Source organism: Rhinopithecus bieti, unplaced genomic scaffold, assembly GCF_001698545.2.
Source record: "Rhinopithecus bieti isolate Rb0 unplaced genomic scaffold, ASM169854v2 scaffold_49381, whole genome shotgun sequence".
In the NCBI taxonomy this organism is placed as follows: domain Eukaryota; kingdom Metazoa; phylum Chordata; class Mammalia; order Primates; family Cercopithecidae; genus Rhinopithecus; species Rhinopithecus bieti.
The window spans coordinates 185,302-198,081 of record NW_016819572.1 but is presented as its reverse complement, the minus strand read 5'-3'; the positions used below and the strand labels follow the sequence as shown (position 1 = coordinate 198,081).

Here is a 12,780-nt window from a genome sequence, read left to right as displayed (position 1 = left end):
AATCTATTAAGTTAATGATAATAACTATAATTTAGTTTTTAAACCAAAATCTATTACAGTTTCACAATAAGCATTCTATTTTCAGAACAACAAAGATTAACTAACATAGCAGCCAAAGCACTAATAAGTCTTTGAAGGTGATCTTTTCAGTGAGAAGCATAAAGACACAGAAACTATTACTATTTGTAACTTTTGAACAAACTATCAAGCAGTTTACCAAAAAATGGTTTTAATAATTATCTCTTAATTCCAATGTTTACAGAGAACAGGGAAACAAAAATGCAAAATCTCAAAACTTGGAACTTCAGATGAAGATTTGGGACTAAATTCAGATTAAGAGGCAACTTTGCACACATCCACTTGGACCTCGCTGATTTTCAAAAGACTGCATAAAATTTGGTAGTGATTTTCTCATAATATGCACCTGTAGGTCCCTTTTCTTTAAAGGTAGTTTCAAATATCCTATAATTCAACTTTTCCTTTATTTTGAAATTTAATTATCTTTTACTCTGAGATGTAGATCAATCACTACAACCTTAAATATAGGGTTTAAATAGCATCAATAATATAGTCAACAGAAAAGTTATTCTACAAGAAAAAAGTTCTACTGTCTTAATCATGTACTGAATTATGTCAGATACTGTGATACATACATGTAAAATATGACATAGGCCAGCTGTTTCCAAATGCCAATCTGGATTCTATGCTAGTCTTCAGTACAATAAGAAAAGGAAAGATAAATTTAAGTTACATGAATATAAGGTTGCTAGTTGTCTTTTTTCAGCAAGATTGTCCTTTTCTCCGAATATGGCCCTTCCGATACTAAAATAGTCTTTCTTTTGTCAATGCAATGTTTAACTTCTTACTTGGTCAGGTCAATCAACTAGTATCCCTTTATTGATGTATATACATTGTGTCTGAAATCTTCTGGACTGTGAAATCCAATAACCTTGGAAAGTCTAGGACTTTAAGAAATGGTTATAAAATAGAGACCATAATAAACACTACAACTGCAGAAGAGAGAGAAGCAAAAATACTTCCAAGTGAAATCATTAAGACTTGGAGTGATTAACAATGAGGTAAAAGAAAAAACAGGCAATGGACCAAATGATCAGAAAGTCAGTAGTATCATTACTAGGAGCAGTAAAGTTGAGAGGTAGACTGCTTTTGGAATAAATGGTACACACTAGAAACTGGTCTGACGTTGCCAATGAGACACATAAATAGAAATGTGTTGTAAGAGCCACCAGTGTAGAGGTGACATTTGAGAAAACGAATGAATGAACTGAATGAGAGAAAACAGCCAAAGGTTACCTTTAAGAGCTAAGAGGAAAACAGAATAGGGAAAAAAAGAAAAAGATACAGTAAAACAAAAACAACAGAATAAATGTCAGTCTAGGAAAGATAAAATTCCCCAAAAGGAAAAATAAACATTTCCACAGCACCACAGTTTCCACCACCACAAAGATTTGTAAAAACTAAAAAAATGTATAGAGGAGTAAGGTCTCAACTTGCCCTACTTGTCTTCTGTTTTCCTCACTCAGGACTAACCAGACTAATACATCTTTTGTTAGATTTGGTGGTGTAACAGTGAAGTGCCAAAACAGTCTAACTACTCTCTGGAAGGTATAATTAGACATTTAAAGGGCACCAACAATATTTAAACATATTAAGACTGCTTATGTTCCTGAGAACCAAAGTTGCAGAACCTAAAACCATGGCAGCCCTACCACAGCATTATCTTTTGAGATACACAAAGGAAACTCTTTAAATGTATCCTATTATCATGAATTTTAAAAAGACAACCAGCAAAAATCTAGTCAAACAAAATTCTACTACTTCTCTAGAACATCAAAGAAGTATAGCTGGAAAACAGGTAACATTTCTTTGAAGTAAAAACACTCTAAATTTACATGTCTGTTCCGAGACTGGCACTTCTGTCCCGAGACTGGCACTAAGTGTTTATAACAATCTTTTCTAAAATTCAGAGCTGTTATTAGCCAGTAGTGACAGACTGAGATTCAATATGACCACTCTATTTCCCCCCAAAATTAGGAAAGTGAAGAAAGGGGTGCAGAAAATGAAAATAAAGACCAGGCACCGTAATCCCAGCACTTCGGGAGGCTGAGGCAGGTGGATCATCTGAGGTCAGGAGTTCGAGACCAGCCTGGTCAACATGATGAAACCGTCTCTACTAAAAATACAACAATTAGCTGCGCATGGTGGCGGGTGCCTGTAATCCCAGCTCCTCAGGAGGCTGAGGTGGAATCGCTTGAACCCAGGAGGCGGAGGTTGCAGCGAGCCGAGATCGCGTCACTGCACTCCAACCTGGGCGACACAGTGAGACTCCATCTCAAAAACACACACACACACACACACACACACACACACACGAGAGAGAGAGAATTAAAACACAATTTTGTAACTGGAAAAGACCTGAAGATCACCATCTACTCTCTTTTCTTTGCCTTTAGTGGAGTATACACTTAAAGCACCCCCCCTCCAAAGGTCATTAAGAAGTCACTAGCTGACAAAAAAAAGATGAGAAAACAAAGATTTAGTATTACATCTCTCAATTTACTACACAGATATGAAGAAAATGAAAATATACTTCCTACCTTTAATGCATCGTGAAAGACTGGAACACCTGGGTGGTATGTGCAAGCATCTGCAGAAAACAGAAGGAAAAAAAGTACCACTCTTTTTACAATGAAGAAAAATGTATACATGATCATCTCCTTAAGGTGTTAACCTTTAATCCTTTTCCAAATGCAGGTACCTTAAAAGGTACAAATGACTGAGTTTGATGCGCAGCACAAAGTGTACTATATTAAAATAGTAATAATTCTAATTCAAGAGTATGATGACTAAGGATAAAAATACAGAATTGTTTACGTGTAACAATTATATTTTATATTCCCCTAATCTTGGTAGTAAAATTTGTTTAGTACCAAAACTTCAAACCCCCAAATCTTGACCAGCATTTTTCAAATCTGCTTTTACAAATATACTATCAAACTTGAAGTATTCTTACGTGCATTAATCCATAAAAGTTTCACAAGAGATTTCCTAAAAGGCATTTTGTAATAACAGGCTCAAGATTTTAAATACTGTAGATTTTTTGCAGTATCTAATTGCTAATTTAACTTTCCTAGACAGCAGTCAATTCCTAGCTACAAACCTCACTAAAAAGATGACTAGGGTGCCTCTATCCGCACCCCCTCTCCCCCTCCCCGCACCGTCTGGGAAGTGAGGAGCGTCTCTGCCTGGCCACTGTGCAACCTTCCAAGTGTGAAGTGACAGCCGTGCGTGTGATCTTTCTGCCTTCCCCAAGTGTGAATTTTTGACATTAAAGTTTACTTTTAATTAAAAAAAAAAAAAAGTCGTCTAGGCCGGCCCGGTGGCTCACGCCTGTATTTCCAGCATTTTGGGAGGCTGAGGTGGGCAGATCACCTGAGGTCAGGAGTTTGAGACCAGCCTAGCCAACATGGTGAAACCCCTCATCTACTAAAAAATACAAAAATTAGTCGGGCGTGGTAGTGCATGCCTGTAGTCGGAAGGCTGAGGCCGGAGAATTGCTTGAACTTGGGAATTAGAGTTTGCAGGGAGTCAAGATCAGGCCACTGCACTCCAGCCTAGGCAACAGAGCAAGACTTCATCTTAAAAACAAACAAACTCTGAACTTCTACAGGCTATTTTCAAGATTCTCACTGGGTGTTATTCTGTACTTCCCTCCCCACTACACCATCAATCTTTACTTCTCTTATGTAAAGGGGTTTATTACAATTTGTGTTGGGAACAGGCTCCCAAATCTGGCTATAAACTGGCCCCAAAACTGGCCATAAACAAAATCTCTGCAGCACTGTGACATGCTCGTGACAGCCTTGACGCCCATGCTAGAAAGTCGTGGGTTTACCTGAATGGGGGCAAGGAACCCCTGGCTCACCCAGGGCGGAAAACTGCTTAAGGCGTTCTTAAACCACAAACAATAGCACGAGCGATCTGTGCCTTAAGGACACGTTCATGCTGCCCACACCTAGCCAGAGCCCATCCCTTTATTTTCGGTAAGGAATACTTTTAGTAAATCTTATGATTGGCTTGCTGTCAATAAACACGTGGGTAAATCTCTGTTCGAGGCTCTCAGCTCTGAAGGCTAAGAGACCCCTGATTTCCCACTCCACACACTGTATTTCTGTGTGTGTGTCTTTAATTCCTCTAGCGCCACCAGGTTAGGGTATCCACGACGGAGTTGGTCTCAGCAATTTGCAAGATGGAGTACCATGTTTTTAAAAATCAGGTAACAGTCAGCTTCATCCCTCCGCAATCTGCTTATAAGACTATCTTTCAACCTTTCAATTCTATTTAGCTTTCAATGCTCTACAACAACCTTGTCCAACATGCCACCCCAGACGACTCTGAATGTAGCCCAACATAAATTCTTAAACTTTCTTAAAACATTATGAATTTTTCTTTTTTGTTTTCTTTTAAGCTCATCAGCTATCATTAGTGTTAGTGTATATTCATGTGTGGCCCAATTACTCTTCTTCCAGTGTGGCCCAGATAATTCTTCTTTTTCCAATGTCGCCCAGGGAAGCCAAAACATTGGGCACCCTTGCTCTACCACCTGATTCCTGGTGCTGCCTCAAAGTAATTCATTAATGGTGCTCACAGAAATCTCCCCGCTCCGTTATTAGCCAGTATTGCTTCCTTAGTAACCATGTGCTGCATAGATACCAGCTAATGTAGAAAGTGTTAGAGGTCTCTTCCCGATATAGTAAGTAAACGCGTGGATCAGAAAGATGTTATTAATTAAGGGTAGTTGTGGAATTAAGGGCCGAAAAAGGAGGCTGGAAGTAAAAAAGGATACACAAAAGGACATGAAGTTGAGAGGGGAATGGAAGTAGAGAATAGATCCAGTATTTTCAAACACTAAACTTAAACATAAAACACACAATGTGTAACAGAGTCAGAGGCATAAAATGTCACAATGATAGTCAATTTTGGCAGCATGGCAGCAGGAATGAGTCAGATCTGAACCATACAACTAGTATGAACACAATTTGAAAGCCACTGCTTTCAAAAACAAGAAGTAACAAGCAAATGGACATTCTTCATCGTTTCTTTAATGTCCATCCTTTCTTTATCAGTTTTAAGAGTTTTGGTAAAATTAATATTTTATGGGTGAGAAGCTACAACACAGTAGTAGTGGTTAAGTGTCCAGGGCTTCTAACATTGGGTCTGACCCTGGCTAAATTTCTCACTGAGCTGCTCGCTAGTAGTTCCCTCAGTTTTCCTTGTATATGTCGATTAAAATACTGTTTGTGAAGCTGTGTTTATTATAGAATAAGTGTTTAACCTATGTAAGTTACCAACTATGTCTCCCTTAAACACCTTTTAACTTGCGTTAAAAATTTAAACGTTCCATCAGCTTTAAAGGGAGTCTAATTTCTGTCCCCAGGAGAAAAAATAAATCATGAGACTAAGTCAACAAGCATGGTAATTATGCCATAGCACCAAAAAAAAAAAAAAAAAAGGATTTATTGTAGATTAAGAAATATTTAAAGATAACGGATCGAGCATCTGGCTTACACAAAATGTAACTTGCTTGTGTATTTACCTCTTTTAACTTACTTCCGTCAACTGTACAAAGGCAAACCTCTTCCTAAAAAACCTCCTAACCAACCTTGTAGTTTTTGTCTCCTACTCCGTATCTCCATTTTCTTCTCCTTCCATTCACTCAATTTACTTGAAAATTTATTCTAAGTCTCTTTAAAACCGTCATTTCGCAAAAGTAAATATACTTTTAGCGATCTTATTGAAATTTCTCTGCTGTAACTGATACTGCTGACCACCCAATTTTTGAGACGGTTTTCCTGGTCGCTTTGTTTCCTAGGCACTGCAACAGTTCACACATGGATACAGACTTCCAACAAATGACTATCTCCCCTGAACTTTACTCTTTCATAAGCAAAGCGTCAGTCTTTCTCCTGTATTCTATATTAAAGCAGAATATCTGCAGACATAAGTGCTATTAATTTTTTACATAGGCTGCCAACACCAAAGGGCTTTAAAATCATTTCTCGATTTTGTCATCCACTGAAGTCTCACAATTTTCCTCTTGAATAGCATCATATTTGCATCATAAAATTGTCAGTGGCGGTAACCTAAGTATTGCATAGGTTGGATTTTCCTTTTCCTTAAAACCCTGTATCAATGGTGTTATTTTAAATAGCGCCATCAATTTACTTGTGTTCCAAAAACAAGTATTTCAAACATCTCAGAGGTGAAGAGTTCAAAAGGCATCAGTTTTCATCTCCACAATAATGAAAGATGTTATTAATACTACCTCATTGAACTGAGCTCTCTATCAAAAGGGTCTAAGTAACACTGCATGCGTCCCAGGGTTGTTATGAAGATTAAATAAGATGATAAAGCGGTAATGTCTGGCATGCAGAAAACATAAACTAAATGCTAATTCAATCTGAAAACGTGTTGTCACTTCTCACAATACGCAAGGAATCATCTTCTTTATCAATCAAAACTTCAATTCACTGATCACTTCCCGTCCTTCATCTAATAGTCATTTTCGCTTTGTATCCTTAAATCGACATCTAGGTGCTGTAGATGACATTCGCTCATTTTATAGTGGAGTCAGCATGGTAGTAAAACGTGGAGGCCACAACAAGAACAAGCAACAAATGCCGCTAGTAAGAAAAAGATAACTAACGTGCCACCAGGATGAACCTATCAAAACAGCGTAAAAATACAGAGTATTGTGCCTTACCAAGAACACTTGTAAGAGGTCTGTAACAGTGGATCGACTGAACACAAACTTCTACAAGGAAGAGCTTACATGCTAGGGCAACCCGCTGCTCATCCCAGCCACCCCTCCCTCTCGCGCAGGCAATCACAGCCAACACTCCTTGGGGAGCTACAAAGCAAGCTCACCAGCACCTCGTTAACTTTTGCTTCCCCTAGGAGAAAGGTGTTCTAAATTCCAGGCGACTTAAAAGGAGTGAGAGGACGACGGTGAAACACGTGGATCCAGAGGTGCCTCTCTCTCCGCAGAGGTAGAGGGCAGTCAGGCGCCGGGGCCGGGCGCTCGCCAAGGGAACGCGGCGCACCAGAGGGGCGGCCGGCGGGCTGTGCGGGCGGCCAAGAGAGGCCCAGGAAGGGGCATGGACCTGGAGCCGCGCGAGGAGGGCTGCAGGAGATCCGCGGACACGCTCGGGCCCAAAGGGCCTCCCCTACTGACGAGGTGGAGAGGGGCGGGAGGGCTGGCGGCGCGTTCCTCTTACCGTCGGAATTGGTCTCGGGATCGAAGCGCTGACCGCAGCCCCGGTTGTAGCACAGCAAGGCCATTTTCTTTTCCCACTGTCACAGGCAAGGGCCAAGCACCGGGAACGGCGAGAGGATGCGTTAGCCACTCCCGAGTCGCTAGCACCGGTCTGACGACTGAGGCGGCTACCGGCTTCCGGAGACGATCTGTTGCGTTTCAGGAACCTTCGCGAATTTTCCGGTCGCGCAGGCGCAGAGGAAACGGGAAGAGGCGGAGGTAGCTGCGGGAGGCCGGCACTAGCCCCAGCCGCAATAGGTTGGACTACTGCTGGTAGTAACTGGGGATCGGAAGTGGAGCCCAGACAATAGCGGAGGATAAATGTACCGGGCAGAAAATGAAGGTGTCCAAGAGACTGATAGCTCTCTTCGCACTTCCTCACTGCTCACTGGCTATGGGTATCTTCCGCAGCAAAGTGGCCGCCCCGCCCTCACATCCCCTGCGACCCAGAACCCTTCTTCTTGCCTTGAGGCTGCGCTTTAGACAGCCCGGTGGGTATCTGCTTACCCCTTAACAGTGCACATTAAGTGCACAATTGTACAGTGTTTCCAAATCCTCAGGCTAGACGTGTGAGCTTAGTAAATGAGGAGAGGAATAGCGGACGAACTTCTCCGTGTGTCTGTGTTTCGGGTGTCCTCATCTCAGGAGCAATTTTAGTAACAGTTGCGGTCACATTACTTGCAGAATACAAAAAAAGTAAAAATTAGAGTAGCAAAGAAAATTATTGATTTGATGCTGTGCCAGAATTGATCACAATTGCTCTAAGGCCCTGGGGTAATTGTTAATATTTCATATGAGCCTCCACTTAAGCTATTTATCAATACTCAGTACTCCACTTTTGGAACAGCTAGTAAAACTTCAAGTGCGTTATAAAAAGTGCAGTAATGCCTTGGCTTCAAATTGCATATTTCCCAAACTTGGGGCATTTGCAAGAAAAGCAAACACTTTTTGATAACATATTCTGAAGTATCTTAAAATAAGATCAGTAGCATGTAAGTAAACCTAAAAATCTATACACTGTTTCCATTGATCTCAAGGTTATTTAGAGATCTGCTCACGTCCTCCTACCACTGAAGACTTTTTAGTTTTTCATATTCTGCTTCTCTTCTTCTACCTAGAAGTATTAAATTTTCATATTGTAATCCTAACATAGATACATATGTTTTCTTCTTCATTTAACCTAACGTGAATATTTTTCTATTTGGTTTCATAATCATTGTTACAAATGACGGAGTATTCTGTTGAATAAATGCACGGTAATTTAACCTTTCTCTGATTTTAGTATATGTAAGTTACAATGATCAACTTGTGTATTGTTTTTCTTATTTCAAATTTCCCCTTTAGGAAAATTTTGGAAAGCGACAGTTCTAGGGTAAAGTGCATAAGCCTTTTAAAATAACTTTTAAGAGTTTGAAGATGTATAGAGCCAATTGCTTTCCAAAAGGTGGTACCAATTTACAGTTTCACCAGCTGTGAATGTAAGTAATAGACCGTAGAAATTAATCATACATAATTGGAAATGAATAAGTGGAGAGCTCTAAAAAGTTTTAGTTGTGACCAAATCTGTTGTCTTGAGTATCCTAGTATCAATGCAACATTGCCAGGATTGTTAGTAAACTAAACCTTTTAAATAGTTTTAATGTTTATTTCTAGTTTTTCATCTGTAGCATTTTACAATCAGAATATAATTGCTTAAGGTAGATAATTTGGAAAATGAAGAAGTATACTAAGAATAAAGTCAGCGATAATTCCGCCACCCAGCAATAAGCACTAAATGGCTAAAATAACTCTTTGGTAAATTTATTTTCAGTGTTTCCTGTCACCCCAAGCATTTGTAGGTATACATGTTTAAAAAGAGTCATATTATATATAGGAGTTTATGTTCCTCCCTTGGGTATTTTGAGAAACTATAAAATTAAATCATTCTTATGATTAAGAAAAACAGTGATACAGCAACAGCCTGTTTCAATCCCACCTCCACTTACATTTCCATTCCAACACTTCAGTGCTGACTACCACCCACTGTTTGAAAAACTTTCTGGCATTTACATGTATATTTTATGCACACTTTGAGTATATCTTCCCTTCCTTCTTTACCCACATACATATCAAAATTTGCTTTAACTTTGACTATCTTGTTATTAACAAAAGACTTAAATAAATATGTTAACATAAAACAATTGTCAATTATTCTTGTTGCAAAGTGGATGTTTATCATATTACTCTCTTTTTCTGCATTTAAAAATATTTCCTAAAAAAATTTCAGTTAAGTTTAATTAAGCTCCGTTATCTTAGGCTGGGTGCTGTGGCTTACGGCTGTAATCCCAGTACTTGGGAGGCCAAAGTAGGTGGATCACCTGCGGTCAGAAGTTTGAGACCAGCCTGACCAACATGACGAAATCCTGTCTCTACTAAAAATACGAAAAAATTAGTCGAGTATGGTGGCGCATGCCTTTAACCCCAGCTCCTTGGGAGGCAGAGGCAAGAGAATCGCTTGAACCTGGGAGGCAGAGGTTGCAATGAGCTGAGATCACGCCATTGCATTCCAGCCTGGGTAACAAGAGCAAAACTATATCTCAAATAATAATAATAATAATAATAAAGTTCCATTATCTTAGAAACGATCATAGATATGATGTGTACGTATCTATGTAAGTGTATAAAATAATATTTGAAAAGACCACTAATCTTTTATAATAATGGCTATGTATAAAGACAAAGATGATTTTAAAGGAGTAAAGTTAATATTTTATTTTATACTCTTAGATTTTTTTGAAAATGTAAATATTCATTTTGATATAGTTAATGTAAAGAGGACAAAATCCAACTTTTCAATGACTGTTTTATTTGGTCTACTTTATCCTTAGATATGAAAATTTCATCCATTATGATTGTGCTTTGAGCAGTTTGTGGTTTATGTATTTTGAACATGTATTATTCATCCTATAAAGGTGCATGTCTTTTATATTTACATAGTTTCTGTTTTAATATAAAAGACCTTTTTTGTATCATTTTGTATTTTTGTCTTGAAATCTACCTTGATATTGATGCTTCCACTTTTGCTATGTTTCTCTTTGTTTTTGCCTAATAAACCTCATCCTATCCATTTATATTTAACCTGCATATCTGCTGTAAGCAGTAGATAGATTTCATCTTGTTTTTCTTTTTTTAATTCAAATCTGAGAATATTTTTATTTTGCAGAGAAGCTTAACCTTTTTTTTCCTATTAATGCTTGAAAGTTCAGGTGCCAAAGTGGCCCAGAACTTATTAATGGTTTTGTAAGTCAATTAATGTCAATAAGCCTGAGTTTTCTTATCTGTAAAACATTGGTAATAGAGTGCTGTGAAGATTAAGTTAAACAATGCATGTAAAACATATAGTTTAGTGTAAGCACTGGATATTAATTTCACAAAAGTTTAGCAATGAAAATGGTCAACTAAGATATTTACTTCTATTTGGTTATTTCACTTTTCCCTTTTGTATGCAGTTGTGTCTGCTTCCTTGTTTTTATTTTATTCTCTTTTCTAAGTAAAGCATGTGCTTGCTTTTTTATTTTGTCCACGATTTATTTTTTATATATATATAGGTTTTAATTTATTTCAGCAGGTATTAAGTAGTTAATGTGTGTTGGTACATTAGATGCAGGATACAGTTGTGAACTGAAGTGACATTTTACCTGTCTTCATTGTATTTGAATTTTATAAGACAGATGTGAATCAAATATTCCCAGTTATGAATTCAATCACGGATAATTGCCATAATTGCTATGAATGAAAAGTATATGTTATTCTAAGTTAGTGGAGATGGGAATTTGCCTAATCTTGAGTTGGGGGTGCAGGCATGGGTGTTAGTATAAACAGAAGTCCTACAATGGAAGGTAGTGTAACATTAAAGAAAGCACAGAGTCATCAAGATAAACCGATGCTCAGAAAGAAAGAATGCCAGATGTATTAGGACATTCTTGCATTGCTATAAAGAAATACCCAAGACTGGATAATTTATAAGAAAAGAGGCTTAATTGGCTCACATTTCTGCAGGCTGTCCAGGAGGGGCTCAGGAAACTTTAACTCATGGCGGAAGGCAAAGTGGGAGCTTGTACTTCACACTAGTAAATGCAGGAGCAAGTGGTGGGGGAGGTGCCACATACTTTTAAATGACCAGATCTCATGTGAACTCAACTGGAGAGCTCACTCGTCACCCAGGGGATGGCCCAAGCCATTCATGAGAGATAACACCCCCGTGACCCAAACACCTCACACCGGGCCCCATCTCCAAGATTGGGGATTGTATTTCAACATGAGATTTGGGCAAGGACAAATATCCAAACTATGTAATTCTTCTCCTAGCCCCTCCCAAATCTCATGTCCTCACATTGCAAAATAGAATCATACTCTCTCAGCAGTCCCCCAAAATCTTGACCTTTGCCAGATTTAACTCAAAAGTCCAAAGTTTCATCTGAGACAAGACAAATCCCTTCCACCTATGAGCCTATAAAATAAACAAGTTAGTTACTTCCAAGATACAATGGGTGTGTAGGCGTTGGGTAAACATTCCCATTCCAAAAGGGAGAAATTGGCTAAAAGAAAGGGGCTACAGCCTCCATGCAAGTCAAAACCCAAGCAGGCAGTCATTAAATCTTGAAGCTCCAATGTAATCCCCTTTGACTCCATGTTCCACATCCAGGGCACACTGGTGCAAGGGGAGGACTCCCAAGGCCTTGGGCAGCTCTGCCCCTATACCTTTGCAGAGTGCAGCTCCCCCATCTGCTCTCATGTACTGGGGTTGAGTGCCTGTGGATTTTCCAGGTACAGAGTATAGGCTGCTGGTAGATCTACCATTCTCATGTCTGAAGGATGGTGGCCCCCTTCTCACAGTTCCACTAGGCAGTGCTCACTAGATACTTTGTGTGGGGACTCCAGCCCCATATTTCCCCTCCACATTGCCCTAGTAGAAGTTGTCTGTGAGGACTGTGCCCCTGCAGCAGGCTTCTGCATGGACATCCAGGCTTTTTCATGCATCCTCTGAAACCTACACAGAGGCTTCCAAGTCTCAACTCTGGCACTCTGTACACCCACAGGCTTAACATGGCATGGAAGTCATGTAAGCTTATGGCTTGCATCCTCCAAAGTGGCAGCCCGAGCTGTACCTGGACCCTGTTATGCCATAGCTGGAACTGGAGTGGCTGGGATTTGGGGAGAGCAGTCTGCCAAGGGCTTGGCTCATGGTCTCTCCTAAGGTCTCTAATGGGTGGGGCTGTCATGAAGGACTCGGAAATGCCTTCAAGTTGTTTTCCCCATTGTCTTGGATAGTAGCACTTGGCTCCCTTTTAGTTATGCCGATGTATCTAGCAGGTGGTATCTCCACAGCCTGCTTGAATTCCTCTCTACAAAAAAGCTTTTTCTTTCTCTGCCATGTGGCTAGGCTGCAAAATTTCCAAACATTT

At 39.5% G+C, this 12,780-nt stretch overlaps 1 protein-coding gene across 1 annotated transcript in view; it reads right to left on the bottom strand.

Moving 5' to 3' along the window:
• LOC108519802 (cysteine and histidine-rich domain-containing protein 1) overlaps nt 1-7,822 on the bottom strand; it is a 29,428-nt gene extending 21,606 nt beyond the window's left edge. Inside the window, exons 1-2 of the mRNA XM_017859057.1 lie at nt 7,299-7,822; nt 2,619-2,668 (exon numbers count right to left, since the gene is read on the bottom strand). Coding sequence (XP_017714546.1) covers nt 2,619-2,668; nt 7,299-7,362 — 114 coding nt within the window. The 5' untranslated portion in view covers nt 7,363-7,822. The remainder of the gene's footprint in view (nt 1-2,618; nt 2,669-7,298) is intronic.
• Nucleotides 7,823-12,780: the final 4,958 nt, after the last annotated feature.